This window comes from Nerophis ophidion, linkage group LG10 (genome assembly GCF_033978795.1).
Source record: "Nerophis ophidion isolate RoL-2023_Sa linkage group LG10, RoL_Noph_v1.0, whole genome shotgun sequence".
In the NCBI taxonomy this organism is placed as follows: Eukaryota; Metazoa; Chordata; class Actinopteri; order Syngnathiformes; family Syngnathidae; genus Nerophis; species Nerophis ophidion.
Genome location: NC_084620.1, coordinates 68546341 through 68574039, shown reverse-complemented (window position 1 = coordinate 68574039; position 27699 = coordinate 68546341). Strand labels below are relative to the sequence as shown.

At 43.1% G+C, this 27699-nt stretch overlaps 1 protein-coding gene across 4 annotated transcripts in view; it reads left to right on the top strand.

The window, feature by feature from the left end:
• The window catches only part of LOC133561222 (non-muscle caldesmon-like), a 179451-nt gene that overhangs the window by 91921 nt on the left and 59831 nt on the right, over positions 1–27699 (top strand). For 2 of the 4 annotated variants that reach the window (XM_061914551.1, XM_061914555.1), the window contains exon 2: positions 18615–18700. In XM_061914551.1, coding sequence (XP_061770535.1) covers positions 18615–18700 — 86 coding nt within the window. Of the gene's footprint in view, positions 1–18343; positions 18501–18614; positions 18701–27699 lie in introns of those variants that run through there. The other 2 variants (XM_061914552.1, XM_061914553.1) reach the window with 2 other exon arrangements.

The following is a 27699-nucleotide window of genomic DNA, read 5'->3' as shown; positions in this document are numbered from 1 at the left end:
TCTCCCACCTAGTACCAACCTCGTCACGTCCGTTGTGTCCTGAGCAAGACACTTCACCCTTGCTCCTGATGGGTGGTGGTTAGCGCCTTGCATGACAGCTCCCTCCATCAGTGTGTGAATGTGTGTGTGAATGGGTGGATGTGGAAGTAGTGTCAAAGCGCTTTGAGTACCTTGAAGGTAGAAAAGCGCTATACAAGTACAACCCATATCAGGGAGGTGTAGTGGATTTTATAGACCAGGCTCAGTGCAAGTTGTTTTACTCTGTCCTCCACCCTGAGGCAGCCTAATTTGGAGAAGTGGGTTGGAGTGAGGTGTGATCTGGGGTGGAGGTCTAAAATTAATCGGACTAGCTTGTTTTGGGATGTTTGGAGTCTAGATTTGAGGGTTTTGGAGGTGCTGGGGTACCAGGAGGTGCAAGCGTAATCGAAGAAGGGTTGAATGAGAGTTCCCGCTAGAATCTTCAAGGTGCTTTTGTTGACCTGAGATGAGATTCTGTAGACAAATCTTGTTCTTTGGTTGATTACCTTGGTTGCCATTTTATCACCGGAAAGATTGGCCTCTAGAATGGAACCTAGGTAGGTGATCTCATCTTTCCTGGTGAGAACAAAGTCACCCACTTTTATAGTGAAGTCACTGGCTTTCTTAAGGTTGATATTCCGTTTTACCTAAGTGTATGAACAGCTTGTTGTCAGCGAGCCAGGTGCAAATACTAAAGAGTTCAGCACTGAGGATTTTGTCCACCTGTGATTCGTCCTTGCCGGATACCAGCAGGGCTGAGTCATCCGCAAACAGGAACAATTCACAGTGACATGCTGATGGCATGTCATTTACGTATAATAGGAACAGTAAAGGTTCTAGTATACTGCCTTGGGGGACTCCACAGCTTCCTCAGAGGGGGAGGGAGCACCTCTACCACCTGTTTCCTCCCCTCCAAGTAAGACTGCATCCAGCTCGATGAAGTTTTATGGAATCCGGTTGCTCTGAGCTTCAAAGGCCTTCTGAATGTCCAGCATGACCATGCCGCAGTATTTGCCCGCGTCCACCTCATGTTTGATGTGGTCGCTCAGATCGAGAAGACATGTGTCAGTGGAGTGGTTAGTTCTGAAGCCGGATTGGAATTTGTACATTAGTTTATTCGTAGCAAGGGGTGGCACTTTCGTGACCTCTGTGGTGCTTTTTTTGTGGACTTCTGGATCTGCCTCCTGGGAGCCTTTTGGCCATGGAGACCAGCTGCTGGGTGTCTGCTACACCAGAGTATGTTTGGATGTACTGGAGGAGATGCGGATGATGGGACAGGACTGTGGAGCTAGCACTGAGCGCTGGGACGGAGAGGTTTCGCGGTGTCTCGACTGGGTGAGCAGGTGTCGGACACCTCAGTCACCTTGGACGTATCCTCGCTCATCCATGCGGACTGGACACTGGCCGAGAGTGGAGTCGGCTGTCTTGGTTGCTTTGTTGGGTCTGCTTCTGTCTCTGGCCATGCTCCCTCCCCCCCAGCGGACGATGGCGTGGAACACCGCAGAGGCCACCACAGTGGATATGTTTCTTTTACTTTTTATTCATAGCTGTATGTAGAAGTGTCTGGTTGTATCTGCTGCTTTAATGTCTCTAATGTCCTCTGTGTTCTTTGATGTTTGATGTTTCCCTCTTATACACATGGAAGAGGGATGTGTACTATGGCTATGAGTTGTTCTTTTATTTATTTATTTTTTTTCTCCCTTGGCCTCAGTCTGCACCTCCTCTCCAGGGCCCTGGCAAAGACCGATTTTTTTAATTTTATTTTAATCTTCTATTCCCCCCCCCCCCCTCCCCCCCTTTGTTTACCTTTATCTCATCTTTTTTGTAAGGGGCGCTGGAAGCCGGCAGACCCGTCAGCGATCCTGTTCTGTCTCCCTGTAATGTTTGTCTAAACTTGAATGGGATTGTGCTGAAAATTTTAATTTTCCTGAAGGAACTCTCCTGACGGAATAAATAAAGTACTATCTAATGTAATCTAATCTAATCTAAGGTATCCATCCACCTGTTCATAAACTATTTTTCCCATTACTTTCGAAATGGAACTGAGCATAGAAACAGGTTGGTAGGGCTGGGTGTATCGATACCAAGTATCGTATCAATACTGGCGTGATGGTATCGATACTTCACCACCAAATTAAGCGAATCACTCCGATTTAAAAAGAAAATGTGAGCGCTCCTCACCGCTCCTCACCGCTCCACCCTCCTCCCTAGTGATGGGTCGCGAACGAGATTTAAAAACGCTTTAAAAATTAATCTTCAACCCAAAATAAAATAATTAACATTACGTTTGGTGCGTTTGCGCTCAAACACACATCAGTATAATTTGCTCCGAGGTTCACTCGGACACACACACACACACACACACACACACACACACACACACACACACGCGTGCGTTTCCAGTGCGACTTAATGTCTTGGTTGTAAACTGTAAAGTATTTTATCGCACTAAAATAACGATAAGAATTTCTCAGTTCTTTTGTTTTGTGTTCATTTTTACAACTGTTTAATAGTGTTTTCTGTTTCACTTAAGTTCTTGTGTGTTGTGAGGCGACTAGCCAGGTTCAGTATTTGTTTCCACCTTGTTTGCACTACTTGAATGAATGAATGAATGAATGGTTTATTTTGAGCCATGCAAACAAAACAAGAGAATGACATAAAATACAAAATAAATATATAAATACATTATATTTACACCTACATTGAAAACATTACATGTGACTAATCTTTTGTAGATGTCAAGATTGGCTCAATTGGGAGTGGGAAGAAGTAAACTTATTAGGTCCCACCCCTATAATTATACAATATATATATACAATATATAATACAATAATATCAATCAATCAATCAATGTTTACTTATATAGCCCTAAATCACTAGTGTCTCAAAGGGCTGCACAAACCACCACGACATCCTCGGTAGGCCCACATAAGGGCAAGGAAAACTCACACCCAGTGGGACATCGGTGACAATAATGATCCAGTGGGACGTCTGTGACAATAATGATTATGAGAACCTTAGAGAGGAGGAAAGCAATGGATGTCGAGCGGGTCTAACATGATACTGTGAAAGTTCAATCCACAATGGATCCAACACAGTCGCGAGAGTCCAGTCCAAAGCGGTTCCAACTCAGCAGCGAGAGTCCCGTTCACAGCGGAGCCAGCAGGAAACCATCCCAAGCGGAGGCGGATCAGCAGCGCAGAGATGTCGAGGCGGATCAGCAGCGCAGAGATGTCCCCAGCCGATACACAGGCAAGCAGTACATGGCCACCGGATCGGACCGGACCCCCTCCACAGGGGAGAGTGGGACATAGAAGAAAAAGAAAAGAAACAGCAGATCAACTGGTCTAAAAAGGGAGTCTATTTAAAGGCTACAGTATACAAATGAGTTTTAAGGTGAGACTTAAATGCTTCTACTGAGGTGGCATCTCGAACTGTTACCGGGAGGGCATTCCAGAGTACTGGAGCCCGAACGGAAAACGCTCTATAGCCCGCAGACTTTTTTTGGGCTTTGGGAATCACTAACAAGCCGGAATCCTTTGAACGCAGATTTCTTGCCGGGACATATGGTACAATACAATCGGCAAGATAGGATGGAGCTAGACCGTGTAGTATTTTATACGTAAGTAGTAAAACCTTAAAGTCACATCTTAAGTGCACAGGAAGCCAGTGCAGGTGAGCCAGTACAGGCGTAATGTGATCAAACTTTCTTGTTCTTGTCAAAAGTCTAGCAGCCGCATTTTGTACCAACTGTAATCTTTTAATGCTAGACATGGGGAGACCCGAAAATAATACGTTACAGTAGTCGAGGCGAGACGTAACAAACGCATGGATAATGATCTCAGCGTCCTTAGTGGACAGAATGGAGCGAATTTTAGCGATATTACGGAGATGAAAGAAGGCCGTTTTAGTAACGCTTTTAATGTGTGCCTCAAAGGAGAGAGTTGGGTCGAAGATAATACCCAGATTCTTTACCGTGTCGCCTTGTTTAATTGTTTGGTTGTCAAATGTTAGAGTTGTATTATTAAATAGAGTTCGGTGTCTAGCAGGACCGATAATCAGCATTTCCGTTTTTTTGGCATTGAGTTGCAAAAAGTTAGCGGACATCCATTGTTTAATTTCATTAAGACACGCCTCCAGCTGACTACAATCCGGCGTGTTGGTCAGCTTTAGGGGCATGTAGAGTTGGGTGTCATCAGCATAACAGTGAAAGCTAACACCGTATTTGCGTATGATGTCACCTAGCGGCAGCATGTAGATGCTGAAGAGTGCAGGGCCAAGGACCGAACCCTGGGGAACTCCACACGTTACCTTAACGTAGTCCGAGGTGACATTGTTATGGGAGACACACTGCATCCTATCAGTAAGATAAGAGTTAAACCAAGACAGGGCTAAGTCTGACATACCAATTCGTGTTTTGATACGTTCTAATAAAATATTATGATCGACGGTATCGAAAGCAGCGCTAAGATCGAGGAGCAGCAACATAGATGACGCATCAGAATCCATCGTTAGCAATAGATCATTAGTCATTTTTGCGAGGTATATATATATATATATATATATATATATATAATATAATTCAATTCAGTGGTTGCTGCTATATATTATCTATATATAATACATTTAAATTCACACACACTTACATATATACATATGTACACACACATATATACAATTTATATATATGTACATATATATATATATATACATACATACACACACACATGCATATACCCCAAATACACACATATCCATCACACACACACCTATATAAATACTATATATATAATAGTATACATAATATACTTACTTTATTGTAATTGATATTATTACTTTATTTGAATTTCTCAGTTCTTTAGTTTTGTGTTCATGTTTACAACTTTGTTCATTAACTAGAGTTTTGTTTATTTACCTTAAGTGTTTGTGTGTTTTGAGGCGACAAGCCAGGTTCAGTAGTTGTTTTGCACTTTATTTGCATTACTTTATTGCTATTGATATTTTATTTTTGTAATGAATATTTTATTTTTTGACTTAAATCGTTGTCCTGTGTTGTATTATTTTCATAATCAATTAATAAAGGCAAAAGTACAAATGTGTATTTCAAAAGTATCGATACCCCGAAGTCCTCCCCGCCCCCCCATCAGATGACGACACTTCCGGTATCGGATCGGTATCGATACCCAAATTTGCGATATTACCCACCCCTACAGGTTGGTAGTTACCAGGTTCTAATATGCTACCTTTTTTATAAAGGGAGGGTTACTCTTGCTATCTTGCTATCTATGGGGCGGCATCTATGGGGCGGCATAGCTCGGTTGGTAGAGTGGCCGTGCCAGCAACTTGTGGGTTGCAGGTTCGATTCCCGCTTGTGCCATCTTAGTTACTGCCGTTGTGTCCTTGGGCAAGACACTTTACCCACCTGCTCCCAGTGCCACCCACACTGGTTTAAATGTAACTTAGATATTGGGTTTCACTATGTAAAGCGCTTTGAGTCACTAGAGAAAAGCGCTATATAAATATAATTCACTTCACTTCACTATGGACTAGAATCTCACTATTATGTTAGATCCACTACGGACTGGACTCACACTATTATGTTAGATCCACTATGGACCAGACTCTCACACTATTATGTTAGATCCACTATGGACTAGACTCTCACTATTATGTTAGATCCACTATGGACCAGACTCTCACACTATTATGTTAGATCCACTATGGACTAGACTCTCACACTATTATGCTAGATCCACAATGGACTAGACTCTCACACTATTATGTTAGATCCACTATGGACTGGACTCTCACACTACTATGTTGGATCCACTATGGACTAGACTCTCACACTATTATGTTAGATCCACTATGGACTGGACTCTAACACTACTATGTTGGATCCACTATGGACTGGACTCTCACACTATTATGTTAGATCCACTATGGACTGGACTCTCACACTATTATGTTGGATCCACTATGGACTGGACTCTCACACAATTATGTTAGATCCACTATGGACTGGACTCCCACTATTATGCTAGATCCACAATGGACTAGACTCTCACACTACTATGTTAGATCCACTATGGACTGGACTCTCACACTATTATGTTAGATCCACAATGGACTAGACTCTCACACTATTATGTTAGATCCACTATGGACTGGACTCTCACACTATTATGTTAGATCCACTATGGACTGGACTCTCATTATTATGTTGGATCCACTATGGACTGGACTCTCACTATTATGTTAGATCCACTATGGACTGGACTCTCACACTTCACACTTCACATCTATAGACTTGCTGTACCACTGAAACTTACCCACTAATTCATCACAAAAGCTTACTTTATGCACGTTTTCTTTCTCCCATGACCAAAATACCAGCGTGAACGTCAAGCAAACTGCACCAAGTTTCGGTTCAGAGCCCCGAGTACCAAACCACGCACGTCAGCAGCCTATCATTTTTAGTTTTAAGTACAGTTTGGTTATCTCTCCTTGCTCCCAGTCGCCGACTGTCAGGAAGACTGCAATATGCCTGCAGAAAACGTTTAGAGGACTAAAACGGTCCCAGGAGCTTCTGCCAAAACAGCTGTTCATCCTCACCGCCTACAACCACGCAGTCGGACTATCGCTTTCCTTCCTCCCCTCCTCCTCCCCGTTTGACTGCACAGGCCATCTCTGCTGCAAGATGGCCTCAGAACCATCAAATGACAAAATAGCACACATTGCCAGTGCAGCCTATAAGCCTCCATCGGACCATGGAGTATATATACTATTAGCGCCTTAATTTACTGGAATGAGATTTTCTTATTCAAACGGGGATAGCAGGTCCATTCTATGTGTCATACTTGATCATTTCACCATATTGCCATATTTTTGCTGAAAGGATTTAGTAGAGAACATCGACGATAAAGTTCTCAACTTTTGGTCGCTAATAAAAAAGCCTTGCCTGTACCGGAAGTAGCAGACGATGTGCGCGTGACGTCACAGGTTGTGGAGCTCCTCACATCTGAACATTGTGTACAATCATGGCCACCAGCAGCGAGAGCGATTCGGACCAAGAAAGCGACACTTTCCCCATTAATTTGAGCGATGATGAAAGATTTCTGGATGAGGAAAGTGAGAGTGAAGGACTTGAGGGGGGAAAAAAAAGACTATACCGTGGGAGCGATTCAGATGCTCTTCCCGGGGGATCCCGAGGCGTTCCCAGGCCAGCCGGGAGACATAGTCTTCCCAACGTGTCCTGGGTCTTCCCCGTGGCTTCCTACCGGTTGGACGTGCCCTAAACACCTCCCTAGGGAGGCTTTCGGGTGGCATCCTGACCAGATGCCCGAACCACCTCATCTGGCTCCTCTCGATGTTTCGAAATGATCGCTGCATAATACACTGTACTTTGTGTGTGTGGTCCAATCCAACCGTGTTCGCTTGAACGCTCTGTTCCATAGTAAAGCTTCAATGCCATCTTTCGGGAATGTAAGCAATGAAACACTGGCTGTGTTTGCGTTCCCACCTACAGCTTTCTTCTTTGACGTCTCCATTATTCATTGAACAAATTGCAAAAAATTCAGCAACACAGATGTCCAGAATACTGCGGAATTATGCGATGAAAAGAAACGACTTATAGCTGGGAACGATGCTGGAACAAAATGTCCTCTACAATGCGTGACGTCACGCGCTCGCGTCATCATAACGAGACGTTTCAGCAGGATACTTCGGCGCGATATTTAAAATTGCAATTTAGTAAACTAACTCGGCCATATTGGCATGTGTTGCAATGTTAATATTTCATCATTGATATATAAACTATCAGACTGCGTGGTCGCGAGTAGTGGCTTTCAGTAGGCCTTCAACGGACAGGGAAGTTAGGCTTGGGGCCAGCGCTCACATTTCAGGACGACTGGAATACCTTTTTTCACCCGGACACCTGCACAGCTGCTCCACCCATGAAGGCCTCCTCTATCCCCCGCAATACCCGGCTTCCCACCTACAGCTTTCTTCTTTGACGTCTCCATTATTCATTGAACAAATTAACAAAAGATTCAGCAACACAGATGTCCAGAATACTGTGGAATTATGTGATGAAAAGAGACGACTTATAGCTGGGAACGATGCTGGAACAAAATGTCCTCTACAATGCGTGACGTCACGCGCTCGCGTCATCATACCGAGACGTTTCAGCAGGATACTTCGGCGCGAAATTTAAAATTGCAATTTAGTAAACTAACTCGGCCATATTGGCATGTGTTGCAATGTTAATATTTCATCATTGATATATAAACTATCAGACTGTGTGGTCGCTAGTAGTGGCTTTCAGTAGGTCTTTAACGGACAGGGAAGTCGGGCTTGGGGCCAGCGCTCACATTTCAGGATGACTGGAATACCTTTCCTCACCCGGACACCTGCGCAGCTGCTCCACCCATGAAGGCCTCCTCTATTTTCCCGCTGCGTCCATTTTGTTGTGAGCACGCACTTTAACGGCGAGGTTCTATTATTAGTCATTTGAACACCTGGCGACTGAGGGGAAAAAAAAAAAAATGAGTGCTCAGCAAAATGCATGCCTCCTTAATGCTGCACACCACTGGCAAAGGTTGTTTTGAGTAGTAATTTGAAGAGTCTTTCAAGTCCAAAAAAAGCAGCTTAAATGAAAGCATTCCTCACATAGCTCCGCTGACATAATGTCAAGATGAACGTGCAGGAGGGTTCCTGCAAGAATTTAGCAGGATTTGTGCAAAAGAAAAGAAAATAGTGCTTTTATGTCTCTGAGAAATTAAAGGCCTACTGAAATGAGATTTTCTTATTTAAACGGGGATAGCAGGTCCATTCTATGTGTCATACTTGATCATTTTGCGATATTGCCATATTTTTGCAGCCACGCTGTTGTAACACATGCTGAATGTGGCTTGGCATTGTCTTGCTGAAATAAGCAGGGGCGTCCATGAAAAAGACGGCGCTTAAATGACAACATATGTTGTTCCAAAACCTGTATGTACCTTTCAGCATTAATGGTGCCTTCACAGATGTGTAAGTTACCCATGCCTTGGGCACTAATGCACCTCCATACCATCACAGATGCTGGCTTTTCAACTTTGTGTCGATAACAGTCTGGATGGTTCACTTCCCCTTTGGTCCGTATGACACGATGTTGAATATTTCCCCCAAAAATTGAAATGTGGACTCGTCAGACCACAGATTTTTCCACTTTGCATCAGTCCATCTTAGATGATCTCGGGCCCAGAGAAGCAGGCGGCGTTTCTGGATGTTGTTGATAAATGGCTTTCGCTTTGCATAGTAGAGCTTTAACTTGCACTAACTGTTTAATAACCAATCCGAATGGTTATTTTCCTCTTTGATCCGGATGACACGATGTCGAATATTTCCAAAATCAATTTGAAATGTGGACTCGTCAGACCACAGAACACTTTTCCACTTTGCATCAGTCCATCTTAGATGATCTCGGCCCCAGAGAAGCCGGCGGCATTTCTGGATGTTGTTGATAAATAGCTTTCGCTTTGCATAGTAGAGCTTTAACTTGCACTAATTGTTTAATAACCAATCCGAATGGTTATTTTCCTCTTTGATCCGGATGACACGATGTCGAATATTTCCAAAATCAATTTGAAATGTGGACTCGTCAGACCACAGATTTTTCCACTTTGCATCAGTCCATCTTAGATGATCTCGGGCCCAGAGAAGCAGGCGGCGTTTCTGGATGTTGTTGATAAATGGCTTTCGCTTTGCATAGTAGAGCTTTAACTTGCAGTAATTGTTTAATAACCAATCCGAATGGTTATTTTCCTCTTTGATCCGGATGACGCGACGTCGAATATTTCCAAAATCAATTTGAAATGTGGACTCGTCAGACCACAGAACACTTTTCCACTTTGCATCAGTCCATTTTAGATGATCTCGGGCCCAGAGAAGCCGGCGGCGTTTCTGGATGTTGTTGATAAATGGGTTTCGCTTTGCATAGTAGAGCTTTAACTTGCACTAACTGTTTAATAACCAATCCGAATGGTTATTTTCCTCTTTGATCCGGATGACACAATGTCGAATATTTCCAAAATCAATTTGAAATGTGGACTCGTCAGACCACAGAACGCTTTTCCACTTTGCATCAGTCCATCTTAGATGATCTCGGCCCCAGAGAAGCCGGCGGCGTTTCTGAAGGTTGTTGATAAATGGCTTTCGCTGTCAATACGTGGACTAGGGGATTTGTTTTTCCGGAAGGCAAAGGAAAGTTGTGAATGTAAGTACATATTTATTAAGTACATATTTATTAATAACCCTAACACACTGCAAAAAAATCAGCAAACAAAAGGCGCGCACAATGGCGGAGAACAAACTTAACTAATGAAAATAAAAGACTAGCACAAAGGCAGAACTATGGGCAAAAAAACAAAAGACACTAACTGTGGCATTAATAAACAAAACTTACGTGGCATGACAAGAAGCAAAACTATGGATCGGCATGAGTGGAGTGGCATGACGTGGGTAAAGGTATCGAGGGCGATAGATGGTGATGTTGCCAGGGCGAACAACAGAAACAGACAGGCTTGAATAGCAGTGACATGATCAGTAAAAACCGGTGTGCGAGTGCAAAACGTGAGACAGGTGCGTGACATGAGGATAGGTGAAAACTAATGGGTTGCTATGGTGACAAAAGTGCACAAAGAGTCCAAAAACAAAACCGACCATGACTAAAACAAAACATGATCACACAGACATGCATAGTAATAATAATAATAATAATAATAATTGATTAGATTTATATCGCGCTTTTCTATTGTTGGATACTCAAAGCGCTCACAGAGAAGTGAGAACCCATCATTCATTCACACCTGGTGGTGGTAAGCTATATCTGTAGCCACAGCTGCCCTGGGGTAGACTGACGGAAGCGTGGCTGCCAGTTTGCGCCTACGGCCCCTCCGACCACTACCTATCGTTCATTCATCATTCATTCACCAGTGTGAGCGGCACCGGGGGCAAAGGGTGAAGTGTCCTGCCCAAGGACACAACGGCAGCGATTTGGATGTCAATAGGTGGGAAGCGAACCTGCAACCCTCAGGTTTCTGGCACGGCCGCTCTACCCACTACGCCATGCCGCCCCAAAGTAGAGCTTTAACTTGCACTTACAGATGTAGCGACCAACTGTATTTAGTGACGGTAGTTTTCTGAAGTGTTCCTGAGCCCATGTGGTGATATCCTTTAGAGATTGATGTCGGTTCACAGATGTGTAAGTTACCCATGCTTTGGGCACTAATGCACCCCCATACCATCACAAAAGCTGGCTTTTGAATTTTGCGTCGATAACAGTCTGGATGGTTCGCTTTCCCTTCGGTCCGGATGACACGATGTCTAGTATTTCCAGAAACAATTTGAAATTTGGACTCGTCAGACCACAAGACACTTTTCCAGTTTGCATCAGTCCATCTTAGAAGATCTCTGGCCCAGAGAAGCCGGCGGCGTTTCTGGATGTTGTTGATAAATGGGTTTCACTTTGCATAGTAGAGCTTTAACTTGCACTTATAGATGTAGCGACCAACTGTATTTAGTGACAGTGGTTTTCTGAAGTGTTCCTGAGCCCATGTGGTGATATCCTTTAGAGATTGATGTCGGTTTTTGATACAGTGCCGTCTGAAAATCAATGTTGGTTTCCGGCCATGCCGCTTACGTGGAGTGATTTCTCCAGATTCTCTGAACCTTTTGATGACATTATGGAGCGTAGATGTTGAAATCCCTAAATTTCTTGCAATTGCACTTTGAGAAACGTTGTTCTTAAACTGTTTGACTATTTGCTCACGCAGTTGTGGACAAAGGGGTGTACCTCGCCCCATCCTTTCTTGTGACAGACTGAGCATTTTTTTGGGAAGCTGTTTTTATGCCCAATCCTGGCACCCACCTGTTCCCAATTAGCCTGTTCACCTGTGGGATGTTCCAAATAAGTGTTTGATGAGCATTTCTCAACTTTCTCTTTCTTTTTTGCCGCTTGTGCCGACTTTTTTGAAACATCTTGCTGGCATCAAAATTTCATGGAAGCTGCTTTTATGCCCAATCCTGGCACCCACCTGTTCCCAATTAGCCTTCACACCTGTGGGATGTTCCAAATAAGTGTTTGATGAGCATTTCTCAACTTTCTCTTTCTTTTTTGCCACTTGTGCCGACTTTTTTGAAACATCTTGCTGGCATCAAAATTTCATGGAAGCTGCTTTTATGCCCAATCCTGGCACCCACCTGTTCCCAATTAGCCTGTTCACCTGTGGGATGTTCCAAATAAGTGTTTGATGAGCATTTCTCAACTTTCTCTTTCTTTTTTGCCGCTTGTGCCAACTTTTTTGAAACATCTTGCTGGCATCAACATTTCATGGAAGCTGCTTTTATGCCCAATCCTGGCGCCCACCTGTTCCCAATTAGCCTGCACACCTGTGGGATGTTCCAAATAAGTGTTTGATGAGCATTTCTCAACTTTCTCTTTCTATTTTGCCGCTTGTGCCAACTTTTTTGAAACATCTTGCTGGCATCAACATTTCATGGAAGCTACTTTTATGCCCAATCCTGGCACCCACCTGTTCCCAATTAGCGTGTTCACCTGTGGGATGTTCCAAATAAGTGTTTGATGAGCATTTCTCAACTTTCTCTTTCTTTTTTGCCGCTTGTGCCAACTTTTTTGAAACATCTTGCTGGCATCAACATTTCATGGAAGCTGCTTTTATGCCCAATCCTGGCACCCACCTGTTCCCAATTAGCCTGCACACCTGTGGGATGTTCCAAATAAGTGTTTGATGAGCATTTCTCAACTTTCTCTTTCTATTTTGCCGCTTGTGCCAACTTTTTTGAAACATCTTGCTGGCATCAACATTTCATGGAAGCTACTTTTATGCCCAATCCTGGCACCCACCTGTTCCCAATTAGCCTGCACACCGGTGGGATGTTCCAAATAAGTGTTTGATGAGCATTTCTCAACTTTCTCTTTCTTTTTTGCCGCTTGTGCCAACTTTTTTTAAACATCTTGCTGGCATCAACATTTCATGGAAGCTGTTTTTATGCCCAATCCTGGCACCCACCTGTTCCCAATTAGCCTGCACACCTGTGGGATGTTCCAAATAAGTGTTTGATGAGCATTTCTCAACTTTCTCAGTCTTTTTTTGCCACTTGTGCCAACTTTTTTGAAACATCTTGCTGGCATCAACATTTCATGGAAGCTGCTTTTATGCCCAATCCTGGCACCCACCTGTTCCCAATTAGCCTGCACACCTGTGGGATGTTCCAAATAAGTGTTTGATGAGCATTTCTCAACTTTCTCAGTCTTTTTTTGCCACTTGTGCCAACTTTTTTGAAACATCTTGCTGGCATCAACATTTCATGGAAGCTGCTTTTATGCCCAATCCTGGCACCCACCTGTTCCCAATTAGCCTGCACACCTGTGGGATGTTCCAAATAAGTGTTTGATGAGCATTTCTCAACTTTCTCAGTCTTTTTTTGCCGCTTGTGCCAACTTTTTTGAAACATCTTGCTGGCATCAACATTTCATGGAAGCTGCTTTTATGCCCAATCCTGGCACCCACCTGTTCCCAATTAGCCTGCACACCTGTGGGATGTTCCAAATAAGTGTTTGATGAGCATTTCTCAACTTTCTCTTTCTTTTTTGCCGCTTGTGCCAACTTTTTTGAAACATCTTGCTGGCATCAACATTTCATGGAAGCTGCTTTTATGCCCAATCCTGGCACCCACCTGTTCCCAATTAGCCTGCACACCTGTGGGATGTTCCAAATAAGTGTTTGATGAGCATTTCTCAACTTTCTCTTTCTTTTTTGCCGCTTGTGCCAACTTTTTTGAAACATCTTGCTGGCATCAACATTTCATGGAAGCTGCTTTTATGCCCAATCCTGGCACCCACCTGTTCCCAATTAGCCTGTTCACCTGTGGGATGTTCCAAATAAGTGTTTGATGAGCATTTCTCAACTTTCTCTTTCTTTTTTGCCACTTGTGCCAACTTTTTTGAAACATCTTGCTGGCATCAACATTTCATGGAAGCTGCTTTTATGCCCAATCCTGGCACCCACCTGTTCCCAATTAGCCTGCACACCTGTGGGATGTTCCAAATAAGTGTTTGATGAGCATTTCTCAACTTTCTCTTTCTTTTTTGCCGCTTGTGCCAACTTTTTTGAAACATCTTGCCGGCATCAACATTTTATGGAAGCTGCTTTTATACCCAATCCTGGCACCCACCCGTTCCCAATTAGCCGGCACACCTGTGGGATGTTCCAAATAAGTTTTTGATTAGCATTTCTCAACTTTCTCTTTCTTTTTTGCCGCTTGTGCCAACTTTTTTGAAACATCTTGCTGGCAGCAACATTTCATGGAAGCTGCTTTTATGCCCAATCCTGGCACCCACCTGTTCCCAATTAGCCTGCACACCTGTGGGATGTTCCAAATAAGTGTTTGATGAGCATTTCTCAACTTTCTCTTTCTTTTTTGCCGCTTGTGCCAACTTTTTTGAAACATCTTGCCGGCATCAACATTTTATGGAAGCTGCTTTTATACCCAATCCTGGCACCCACCCGTTCCCAATTAGCCGGCACACCTGTGGGATGTTCCAAATAAGTTTTTGATTAGCATTTCTCAACTTTCTCTTTCTTTTTTGCCGCTTGTGCCAACTTTTTTGAAACATCTTGCTGGCATCAACATTTCATGGAAGCTGCTTTTATGCCCAATCCTGGCAGTGGCAAATGTGTCAGTGTGGCAAAGAGAGGAGGGATGGATGCTGAAAGAAAGGAAGGGAGTGGACAAGTTGAGTGTTACGGAATGCTTTGTCTCTCCTTTGTTAGCCTGTGCTGAAAGTGTGGGTGGTCCCTCTGGTGCCATACACCATTTTTACACGCTTGCACATCGTTTTTTCTCTTTTGTTCATGCAAGCTAGAGGCGTCCCCCTGGCTCCTTTGCGGAGCTGCAGATTCCTTTCATCCCGCGTTTATTTAATAAATGCATCATTAGTTACAGTCACGGCGTTAAGTACATGTTCTTGTACAGTGTGTATATCGGATGTGTTGATCAAGCTCGTTATTCACTGGTTTAATTAACTTCATCGCGTTCGTAAGCAAGTGCAATGGAGAAAAGTGTGTGCTCGCGTCCTTTAAGCCTCGTCACTTGTAGCTATTGCGCTCCTCGTTGCCTTTCAATTACGCTCGCATGAGTAGCAAGTGCTAATTGGCCCTCGCTGGGAATATTTATTGTTGAGAATTATAAGTAGGGATGGAACATGAACATAAAGATGCTGATGTGTTGATGAGCTCATTCTTGATTATTTTCCGTTATAATAGCAGCCCTTCGAGGCAGGGAACTACTCAGTAGGAGTGTCAAAAATAATTAAAGCTGCAAGCAGCGTTGGTCGGGTCCGCCTTTGGCCGCTGCCAAGCCCTGGTCTAAGTCAGACCTACATAGAGGTCTTTGTTTCATGTCTGTACGACATTCCTAACAGAAGTTACAAGCAGTTTTGTCTGGGTTTTTTCCTAGGGGGCGCTGGAGCGCAATTTTGACTTTTGGGGTTTGTTTTTTTATCAGAAGGGTTCAATCTCTCTCCTGTGCGAGTTTGAAGCCGAAACGACAAACGCACCGGGAGGAGTTTACGATTGAAAAAGGTGACGGCTTTTTACAAAACTTTTATTTTGAAGGGGTAATTTTTAACTTCCTGTTGATTTTAACTGAAAGATGCCGATTATCAAAATGTAGGTCTAAGTAAGACCTACATTGAGGTTTTTGTTTCATGTCTGTCCGACATTCCTACCAGAAGTTACAAGCAGTTTTGTTTCCTCATCCTAGGAGCAGTTTTTTCTGTGTTTTATTCAAAAATTGCAATAGAGCGCAATTTTGAGTTTTAAGGTTTGTTTTTTTCACTAGATCGCAATTTTTGCCAGTCCTTGTGTGTGCCAAGTTTGGTGAGTTTTGAAGCATTTTAAGGGGGTCAAATTACAGCTCAAAGAGGTAAAAATAGCATTTTTTGCGAAAATGTTGCTTTAAATGAGTTTTTGCAAAATTTCGGTTGATTTTAGGTATAGAAGTGTTCTATTGGAAATATAGGTCTAAGTCAGACCTACATAGAGGTCTTTATTTCATGTCTGTACGACATTCCTAACAGAAGTTACAAGCAGTTTTGTCTGGGTTTTTTCCTAGGGGGCGCTGGAGCGCAATTTTGACTTTTGGGGTTTGGTTTTTTATCAAAAGGGTTCAATCTCTCTCCTGTGCGAGTTTGAAGCCGAAACGTCAAACGCACCGGGAGGAGTTTACGTTTGAAAAAGGTGACGGCTTTTTACAAAACTTTTATTTTGAAGGGGTCATTTTTAACTTCCTGTTGATTTTAACTGAAAGATGCCGATTATCAAAATGTAGGTCTAAGTGAGACCTACATTGAGGTTTTTGTTTCATGTCTGTCCGACATTCCTACCAGAAGTTACAAGCAGTTTTATCTGTTTCCTCATCCTAGGAGCAGTTTTTTCTGTGTTTTATTCAAAAATTGCAATAGAGCGCAATTTTGAGTTTTAAGGTTTCTTTTTTTCACTAGATCGCAATTTGTGCCAGTCCTGATGTGTGTGCCAAGTTTGGTGAGTTTTGAAGCATTTTAAGGGGGTCAAATTACAGCTCAAAGAGGTAAAAATAGCATTTTTTGCGAAAATGTTGCTTTAAATTAGTTTTTGCAAAATTTCGGTTGATTTTAGATATAGAAGTGTTCTATTGGAAATATAGGTCTAAGTCAGACCTACATAGAGGTCTTTGTTTCATGTCTGTACAACATTCCTAACAGAAGTTACAAGCAGTTTTGTCTGGGTTTTTCCTAGGGGGCGCTGGAGCGCAATTTTGACTTTTGGGGTTTGGTTTTTTATCAAAAGGGTTCAATCTCTCTCCTGTGCGAGTTTGAAGCCGAAACGACAAACGCACTGGGAGGAGTTTACGTTTGAAAAAGCTGACGGCTTTTTACTAAACTTTTATTTTGAAGGGGTAATTTTTAACTTCCTGTTGATTTTAACTGAAAGATGCCGATTATCAAAATGTAGGTCTAAGTGAGACCTACATAGAAGTTTTTGTTTCATGTCTGTCCGACATTCCTACCAGAAGTTACAAGCAGTTTTATCTGTTTCCTCTTCCTAGGAGCAGTTTTTTCTGTGTCTTATTCAAAAATTGCAATAGAGCGCAATTTTGAGTTTTAAGGTTTGTTTTTTTCACTAGATCGCAATTTTTGCCAGTCCTGATGTGTGTGCCAAGTTTGGTGAGTTTTGAAGCATTTTAAGGGGGTCAAATTACAGCTCAAAGAGGCAAAAATAGCATTTTTTGCGCAAATTTTGCTTTGAATGAGTTTTTGCAAAATTTCGTTGATTTTAGGTATGTGAATTAGTGAATTATATTTTATATAGTGCTTTTCTCAAAGTGACTCAAAGCGCTTTACATAGTGAAACCCAATATCTAAGTTACATTTAAACCAGTGTGGGTGGCACTGGGAGCAGGTGGGTAAAGTGTCTTGCCCAAGGACACAACGGCAGTGACTAGGATGGCAGAAGCGGGTATCGAACCTGCAACCCTCAAGTTGCTGGCACGGCCGCTCTACCAACCGAGCTATACCGCTGTAGAAGTGTTTTATTGGAAATGTAGGTCTAAGTCAGACCTACATAGAGGTTTTTGTTTCATGTCTTTACGACATTCCTAACGGAAGTTACAAGCAGTCTGTTTTTTGTCTCTTCCTAGGGGGCGCTAGCGCGCAATTTTCATTTTTGGGGTTTGGTTGCCTAATAAGTTGGGAAGGTTTGCCGGACCGACGTGTGTGTCAAATTTGGTGAGTTTTGAAGCATGTTAAGGGGGTCAAATTACAGCGCATAATAAAGAAAAAAGAATAATAAAGAAAGAATAAAACACACCAGTTTCAATAGGGTCCTTGCCCATGGAGTCCCTTGCCATAGGCAGGGCGGACCCTAAATAAAGTTTATGAGTTTGAACCTCAAATGTCTTGTCTTTGTAGTGCATTCAACTGAATATGGGTTGAAAAGGATTTGCAAATCATTGTATTCCGTTTATATTTACATCTATATTGGTTATCGGCCTCCTTGAGTACTACTAATCAGTATCAGTATGGGCCCTGCAAAAAAACATATTTGAAGAAGTGACTGCATGAGCAACGTCAGCCCTTGTTGATGTGCCTCGTAGATTACGGACCAAAAGTGGATAAGAAGCGACAGACGGGGGAAGAGAGAAGACAACACCGGAAGTGAGGCTTAAGAGTTTGTGTGGGTAAACAAGACAGGAAGCTGCAGCGCTGGAGATATGGAAGGAAGGAGGAGGGGGAGAAGGGAGGTCATTGCAGGATAGAAGGAGGGACAAGAAGCACGGAGAGGATGGATTTTTTTTTAGGCTGCACTGTGGGAGAGGACTTAGAAGTTATGTTTTGAGGGGAAAGGCACTTATTTAAGGTACCACACCGACTTTGTCCAGTGAGTTCTTCCAAGGCCTGCGTCGTCCTAATGAGTTTGTTTTAATTTGCTCGACTGGTCGAGCTAACACTGACTGTCTAATAAATCATTATGTTTGATGATGTCCTCTTGCAGGGTGCAACCATGGAAGAAATGGACTTTGACCGGCGCCGGGAGCTGAGGAGGCAGAAACGGGAGGAGATGCGCCTGGAGGCTGAACGGTAAGACCCCCCTTTGGGTTGGCCCTTTTCCTCAAAAATGTAGTCGATGTCATGTGGGATCTTTGGTGGAGGATTCCTCGCTCCGTGTTGTGGAGCATGGCCGGCTCTACGCAGGGGCAAGAGGGGGCAGAGCCCCCTTAAATAAACGTCTTGCCCCCTCAAATCAAAATTTGAGAAAGCAAATTTGAATAAACTCACAAAATTACTACATTACAAGTTGACAAAATGATCTGCACTAGCGGAAAAATCCGCCGAAAAAGGGACACACACGATGTAGTAGTGTCGGTTTCCCTCTCATGCGTGTATTCACCATTCCACAGGCTGCGCAGCAGACACACACCCGCACACAGCCCTCAGTAAACATCCAATCACTGTTGCAGTATGAAAGTAAAAGAAAAGGAAAAGTTGTCTACATTTATCATACACTTGTTAGGATGGGTGTATTTGTGTAGTCTTATCCGTCATAAACACGTTTATCGTCGAGGACTTTCGGTGCTTCGGAGTTCCTTTTTTTTTTTTTTTTTTTTTTTTCACAACTTGACGAGAGCAGTGACAGCGGAGGCTCTGAGCAGCAGTGGTTTGGAAGGCAGAGAGCCTCCACTGTCCCTGTAACAAGCTACAAGTCATTTATGATGATGTTAATGAGGGTAAAAATGAAACATAAGGTATATATCCTGCTTAGCAGTCCTCTGCTGTCCTCTGTTCAGAGCGGAGTCCCTAGCAACGGCCCGTTTTACTTAGCAACGGTCTGGCAATCGACTGCTGGAATTCTTTTTCTGTTGTTTTTCTTGTAAGTCTACATAGTCAACTTTTAATGTTTCAATCTACATTTTGTAATAAACTAATTATAAGTTTAATTTGATTAGACAAAAACACAGCCGTTTTCATCATTTTACAAGCAAGTGGGCAACACACATATATTGGAGTGAATGAATTATGTGCCCAAATGAGTGCCCACGTTCTGTTTTATAAATTAAATAAATAAATGATAAATGGGTTGTGCTTGTATAGCGCTTTTCTACCTTCAAGGTACTGACATTACTTCCACATTTACACATTCACACACACATTCACACACTGATGGAGGGAGCTGCCATGCAAGGCGCCAACCAGCACCCATCAGGAGCAAGGGTGAAGTGTCTTGCTCAGGACACAACGGACGTGACGAGGTTGGTACTAGGTGGGATTTGAACCAGGGACCCTCGGGTTGCGCACGGCCACTGCGCCACGCCGTCCCCAATTAGTTTGAGATTCTTTTTTATCATTATTCATCAGACTACCTTTCAGTTTTGTAAATATCGACTATAGTGTGTGAAGTCCTACTTTGGGTCAAAATGTATTTGAGAGTTAGGCCATCCAGTTAGGATAAATGTTATGTTGTTGGTTGATAAAATTTATTTTATTCATTTATTTTAATTTTTATTTTTCAGTTTCCCCCCCCTGAGGGATTGCCACCTTATTGTGGTCAGGGGGTTTGCGTGCCTCAGTGACCGTAAGAGCTATACCAGCATGAGCTTAGTTTTCAGGTGGGACACCCAAGTTGGACAGGTCTGAAGGTATAGAGGCCTGACAAAGTGCAATCCACTACTCCAGGTTGGGGGTTGGACACATAGCTAAAGACCCATTTCAATGAAGAAAGCATCGTTACTATAAGCACAGAAAAAAAAGTGTTGGAGCATGATGTGAACACACTCAATCAATGTTTACTTATATAGCCCTAAATCACTAGTGTCTCAAAGGGCTGCACAAACCACTACGACATCCTCGGTAGGTCCACATAAGGGCAAGGAAAACTCACACCCAGTGGGACGTCGGTGACAATGATGACTATGGGAACCTTGGAGAGGAGGAAAGCAATGGATGTCGAGCGGGTCTAACATGATACTATGAAAGTTCAATCCATAATGGATCCAACACAGTCGCGAGAGTCCAGTCCAAAGCGGATCCAACACAGCAGCGAGAGTCCCGTTCACAGAGGAGCCAGCAGGAAACCATCCCAAGCGGAGGCGGATCAGCAGCGCAGAGATGTCCCCAGCCGATACACAGGCGAGCAGTACATGGCCACCGGATCGGACCGGACCCCCTCCACAAGGGAGAGTGGGACATAGGAGAAAAAGAAAAGAAACGGCAGATCAACTGGTCTAAAAAGGGAGTCTATTTAAAGGCTAGAGTATACAAATGAGTTTTAAGGTGAGACTTAAATGCTTCTACTGAGGTGGCATCTCGAACTGTTACCGGGAGGGCATTCCAGAGTACTGGAGCCCGAACGGAAAACGCTCTATAGCCCCCTTCATGATGCCCCCTTCACATTTCTGACTGCCCCCTCATATAAGCATGCCTAGAACTAGAACCGCCCCTGTTGTGGAGTGAAGTTCTGCTCGTCAGATGTTGATGCCAATTTGGAAGAGCCGGCGTTGCTCTAAAAGCTCAAGGCTTCCTTGAGGTCTTTTAAAAGCTTACTTTGGCAAACGCTGTCTTGTTCTTCTGGCCTGGCCTTAAAGGGAGGAGGGAGGGCGGGTATAAAAAGTGAGGTTGATAAGCAATCAGATAAAGCAACGTGATGACCTTTAAGTGGGAACGCTCAATCATGCCCTCCCCGCTCGTCTTCCAATTTTCTCTCCCGAGATACGGAGACATGCCGAACTCCGTTTGATTCAATGGAAGAAATTGATTGAGCCAAAGCCTCGTTCCAACAAGTGATTGAGTGGTTATGTGCCAAGCCCAGGCATAAAAGATTGTAAGAGGGTGTTTTTTTTTTCATCGTGAGAACAATGTGCCAAGGCCTTTCATAGCGCTTTTTATGTAAAAGTTTCCTCATCAGTGCTGCAGATTTTTTCCACTCAGACGACTTTGATAAGGTTGCAGATAGCAGCCGGGGTCAATCGCCTCAATGCTTAAACCGCAGGGCGGCGCTTGTTTTGTTCTGTAAAATAAACTATTTGATGATAACGTATGTGAATTATATTTATATAGCGCTTTTTCTCTAGTGACTCAAAGCGCTTTACATAGAGAAACCCAATATCTAAGTTACATTTAAAGCGGTGTGGGTGGCACTGGGAGCAGGTGGGTAAAGTGTCTTGCCCAAGGACACAATCAATCAATCAATCAATCAATCAATGTTTATTTATATAGCCCCAAATCACAAATGTCTCAAAGGACTGCACAAATCATTACGACTACAACATCCTCGGAAGAACCCACAAAAGGGCAAGGAAAACTCACACCCAGTGGGCAGGGAGAATTCACATCCAGTGGGACGCCAGTGACAATGCTGACTATGAGAAACCTTGGAGAGGACCTCAGATGTGAGCAACCCGCCACCCCCCTCTAGGGGACCGAAAGCAATGGATGTCGAGCGGGTCTAACATGATACTGTGAAAGTTCAATCCGTAGTGGCTCCAACACAGCCGCGAGAGTTCAGTTCAAGTGGATCCAAGACAGCAGCGAGAGTCCCATCTACAGGAAACCATCTCAAGCGGAGGCGGATCAGCAGCGTAGAGATGTCCCCAACCGATACAGGCGAGCGGTCCATCCTGGGTCTCGACTCTGGACAGCCAGTACTTCATCCATGGTCATCGGACCGGACCCCCTCCACAAGGGAGGGGGGGACATAGGAGAAAGAAAAGAAGCGGCAGATCAACTGGTCTAAAAAGGAGGTCTATTTAAAGGCTAGAGTATACAGATGAGTATCAAACTCAATATACCGGGGGGCCACTGTATCCAGATATTACGTGAAAAGTGGATTCACTTTCTTTGGATGGCTATACCGACCTGGCCCGTTACTTGTCAAACTTCACGTGAGACTCCCTGTGATCCTCTCGAGCAGGGATGTCAAACTCAAATACAGAGTGGGCCAAAATTTAAAACTGAACAAAGCCGCGGGCCAAGGTTGAACAAATGAACCTTTTAATAGGGACCCAAACAAGTTTTGCATTAAATATTGAACAAGCAAGGGTTATATAACTTTAGTGACGTGCAAAATCCAGTTTCAAATAATAATAATAAAATAAAATATCAATGGCATATCAAATAAAATTGAAATAAAAATTATATGCCTTTTTTTCTATTTGCAATCTTCGGAGGTAAATATCAAATGTTTTCCGCAGGCTAATGTTGTGAGTTTATGCACTGTCTTAGTTTTGTTTTTTGAACAAGGTGATGTTCTTGCACGGTTGATTTTGTGCACCAGTAAAAAAAACATGGTAACACTTTAGTATGGGGAACATATTACATTTAAACACCGGTTTAAATGTAACTTAGATATTGGGTTTCACTATGTAAAGCGCTTTGAGTCACTCCAGAAAAGCGCTATATAAATATAATTCACTTCACTTCACTAATAATACATTTGAAAATAAAATAACAATGATGAATGAACCAAACATTCAAGCCTTGAAGTAGCAAGAGAAAATGCATGAATAAAACGTTAATTTTTGGTCAGTTTGCTGGAAGTTTCCCGGAAGAGTTAGTGCTGCAAGGGTTTCTGGGTATTTGTTCCGTTGTGTTACGGTGCGGATGTTCACCCGAAATGTGTCATTCTTGTTTGGTGAGGGTTCACAGTGTGGCGCATATTTGTAAACGTGTGGAAGTTGTTTATACGGCCACCCTCAGTGTGACCTGTATGGCTGTTGACCAAGTATGCCTTGCATTCACTTGTGCGTGTGTGTGTGTGTGTGTGTGTGTGTGTGTGTGTGTGTGTGTGTGTGTGTGTGTGTGTGTGTGTGTGTGTGGGTATTTGTTCCGTTGTGTTACGGTGCGGATGTTCACCCGAAATGTGTCATTCTTGTTTGGTGTGGGTTCACAGTGTGGCGCATATTTGTAAACGTGTGGAAGTTGTTTATACGGCCACCCTCAGTGTGACCTGTATGGCTGTTGACCAAGTATGCCTTGCATTCACTTGTGCGTGCGTGTGTGTGTGTGTGTGTGTGTGTGTGTGTGTGTGTGTGTGTGTGTGTGTGTGTGTGTGTGTGTGTGTGTGTGTGTGTGTGTGTGTGTGTGTGTGTGTGTGTGTGTGTGTTTTACAGCCACAAATATTATGTGACACGTTAGTATGGAGGAAAAGCGGACGTGACGACAGGTTGTAGAGAACGCTAACGGCAGTGCCTTAAATGCACGCCCCCAATATAGTTGTCCGGGTAAAGAAACTGATACATTTTTTTTGTTGTTGCAAATAATCATTAATCAGGGGGTACATCACTGAAAAAAGGTTGAGAACCACTTATCTAGCAGATATAAAATTATGAAATGATGTTGCTTAATAGACAATATTTCAAATTTGTTTCTATTTATGTCCAATATGTTTTTAGTGTAGGACGGGGGATTCTCGTCCATCTGTCTGTGCAGTGCAAGCACTGATCCTGCTTGTCAGTTTGCACATCCTCCTAACACGTGCTAAATGAAACACAAAATAGTGCTTGCAAAATTGTGAGTGTTACTCAATCACATTGCGCCTGCTAAATGATTCATTTTCTCCTCCCTTATTGTGGGCGTTGTGATGCACAGCATATATTTTGTATATTAATGAAGAGAGAGGCGCAAAATGGCAAGCACGCCTTATTCTGCTCACTTAAGACGCAATCCACTTGGCACACGTTTAGTGGATCAGCTTTGCGTGTGCTATCAGGTTTGAATGTGTTTTAGTACACGCAAACCTTTAGTAAATCAGACCCTTATTAAAGTCCTACTGAAAGCCACTACTAGCGACCACGCAGTCTGCTAGTTTATATATCAATGATGAAATATTAACATTGCAACACATGCCAATACGGCCGCTTTAGTTTACTAAATTGCAACGTTAAATATCCCGAAATATCCGTGACGCCACGGATTGTAGTGGACATTTTCTTCCAGCACCGTTCCCAGCTATTAAGTCATCTGTTTTCATTGCAAAATTCCACAGTATTCTGGACATCTTACTGAATCTTTTGCAATTTGTTCAATTAATAATGGAGACATCAAAGAAGAAAGCTGTAGTTGGGAAGCGGTGTATTGCGGCCGGCTTTAGCAACACAAACACAGCCGGTGTTTTATTGTTTACATTCCCGAAAGATGACTATGGAACAGAGATGTCAAGCGAACATGGTTGGATTGGACCACACACACAAAGTACAGTGTATTATGTGTATTAATAAAAAAATATTTTACCATTCTGTATTCTGAAGGCGATCTATGTCGTGTGCTACTCCAGCATCAATATCAGCAGCGTCGGGTTCAAAGCGGTATGGCTCTATCCCTTGTTGCGGTTGGTCCTGGCCGAGTTGTCCTGCCTCCCCCACAGCTGCCACGGCGCTTCTCACAACATCCATTGCTTTCGGTCCCCTAGAGGGGGGGGTTGCCCATATTTGAGGTCCTCTCCAAGGTTTCTCATAGTCAGCATTGTCACTGGCGTCCCACTGGATGTGAATTCTCCCTGCTCACTGGGTGTGAGTTTTCCTTGCCCTTTTGTGGGTTCTTCCGAGGATGTCGTAGTCGTAATGATTTGTGCAGTCCTTTGAGACATTTGTGATTTAGGGCTATATAAATAAACATTGATTGATTGATTGATCTTCCCTATTCGAATCGCTCCCACTGCCCCCTGGCCTATTTATTTGTTTTTTTGTTATTTTTTTTCCTCGTCCTTCACTCTCACTTTCCTCATCCACGAATCTTTCATCCTCGCTCAAATTAATGGGGAAATCGTCGCTTTCTCGGTCCGAATTGCTCTCGCTGCTGGTGGCCATGATTGTAAACACTGTTCAGATGTGAGGAGCTCCACAACCCGTGACGTCACGCGCACATCGTCAGGCAAGGCTTTTTTATTAGCGACTAAAAGTTGAGAACTTTATCGCGGATGTTCTCTACTAAATCATTTCAGCAAAAATATGGCAATATCGCGAAATGATCAAGTATGACACATAGAATGGACCTGCTCTCCCCGTTTAAATAAGAACATCGCATTTCAGTAGGCCTTTAGTGACAAAATGGTGAATATTCTTGATCAATTAATTTGAAAAAAATACCTGATACTAAAAAAAGTATAATGGGAATAAAAAAAGAGAGATATTAATAATTGTCTATTGAACAGTTCTGTATATATTGTGCTCACTGCGCCACATGTCTTGCAGCCCAAAAACTTAAAAAGGAATGCAATGCAATTTCATCCTCACTTTCAACTCCATTTCCAAGCTGAGGTTAGGAACAACAAATCAGTCCACAAAAGAGACCAAATTGGACGGTTTGGATTGTAGTAAACTTCCAATTCTGTCTTGGCGCAACAAGCCCCAGTAATAACCAAGCTGGCAGGTGATTTGTCGGTCCTGGTATTGATTTAAACGAAGATTACATCTCCACATTGCTTCCATTTCTGCCAATATAACGAAACACTCGATATTCACGCGACCTCCCCCGGTTGGACTAGTCACAAGCACATGTTGTATGTATCTTGTTTGAGTTGCTTCCATTCCTGTGTGTTTGGATCGCCATTAGATGATGGAGCCTTGACAAAGACCATTCACTCTTCTGGAGCGGCTTTTGGCTGTTCTGTCTTCTGTCAAGTTGTAAGAACACTTTGGCCCGTCACGAACGCTACAAAGACTTTAGGAATATGAGCGACCTCGTCTCAATCCGTGCATAAGGGACCCCAGTTTAACCCCTGATGACATTCTCAATTAACCGCAGCTATCCAGTGCTGGCAGCACTCATGCAGCCATAGACTGAAATGATCTCGGTATCCACTCGTGCTGCAAGATATTCAGACAAAAACGGTTGTGTAATTTGCCGTCAAGAGTAAATCTATACTGCAACATAAGCTGTACACCAGGGGTCCCCATTACGTCGATCGCGAGCTACCAGTCGACCGCGGGGGGTGTGTCAGTCAATCTCCAGCCAGGCTTTTAAAAAAAAAATAGACCTAAAAATGAGTGATCATCAATCTTCACCAAGACGTCACTTAAATGACATTCACGGTACCGGAGGGTCTTGTGAGATGACGCTGGCTGCTGCAAGATCATTATTATGAAAATATGACCGAGAGGAAGGCGAGAAACACTTTTTATTTCAACAGACTCTCGCGCCGTACCTTCCGTCAAAACTCTAAAGGCCGACTGCACATTTCCTATCTTCACAATAAAAGCCCTGCTTCATGCTGGCTGCGCTAACTAAATACAGAGTCTGGGAAAACTGGCGTGCACAAGCGATCCCTCAGAAAGCTGGCGTGCACATCACTTGTGCACGCCAGCTTTCCGAGACTCTTATTTTGTTAGCGCAGGCAGCATGAAGCAGGGCTTTTATTGTGAAGATAGGAAATGTGCAGTTGGCCTTTAGAGTTTTGACGAAAGGGACGGCGCGAAAGTCTGTTGAAATAAAAAGTGTTTCTCGCCTTCCTCTCTGTCATTTTTTCATAATAATGAACTGGCAGCAGCCAGCGTCATCTCACAAGACCCTCGGGTGCCGTGAATGTCAATCAAGCAAGCTACGGAATTTGCCGCCAATGTTTTTCTTGTAAAGTGTATGGAAGCTGGATGAATTAGATGCCAAAAACCAACCACTTTCATGTGGTATTGTACAGAAAGGACAACTTTTTTTCTCCTCCATTTGAAAATGTGGGCGTTATCATCATTACTGTCTGATTCCAATCAATTCAAGTCATCAGAATCAGGTAATACACCAACTTATATTCTTGTCTTTGTGAAAGAAAGACATCTATATGTGTTACACATGCTTGTATTATCATTAAACACATTTAACTTGTTTACAAAAATGTCTCTTTCATAAATAAATAAATATAAATGATATATATAAATGAGGTAGATCCCCTCGAGTTGGTCAATTGAAAAGTAGCTCGCCTGCAGAAAAAGTGTGGGCACCCCTGCTGTACACTGACTACTCCAACATATTAATTTCTATGCCACTCTCCCTCGAGAAGCGATAAGGGAGAACGGGATTGGTATTTTTCACCGTTCATTCTTACATTGAATTACAGCTGAAAGTGTTGCTTTGAAACAATTACCGTAGTTCCTTAA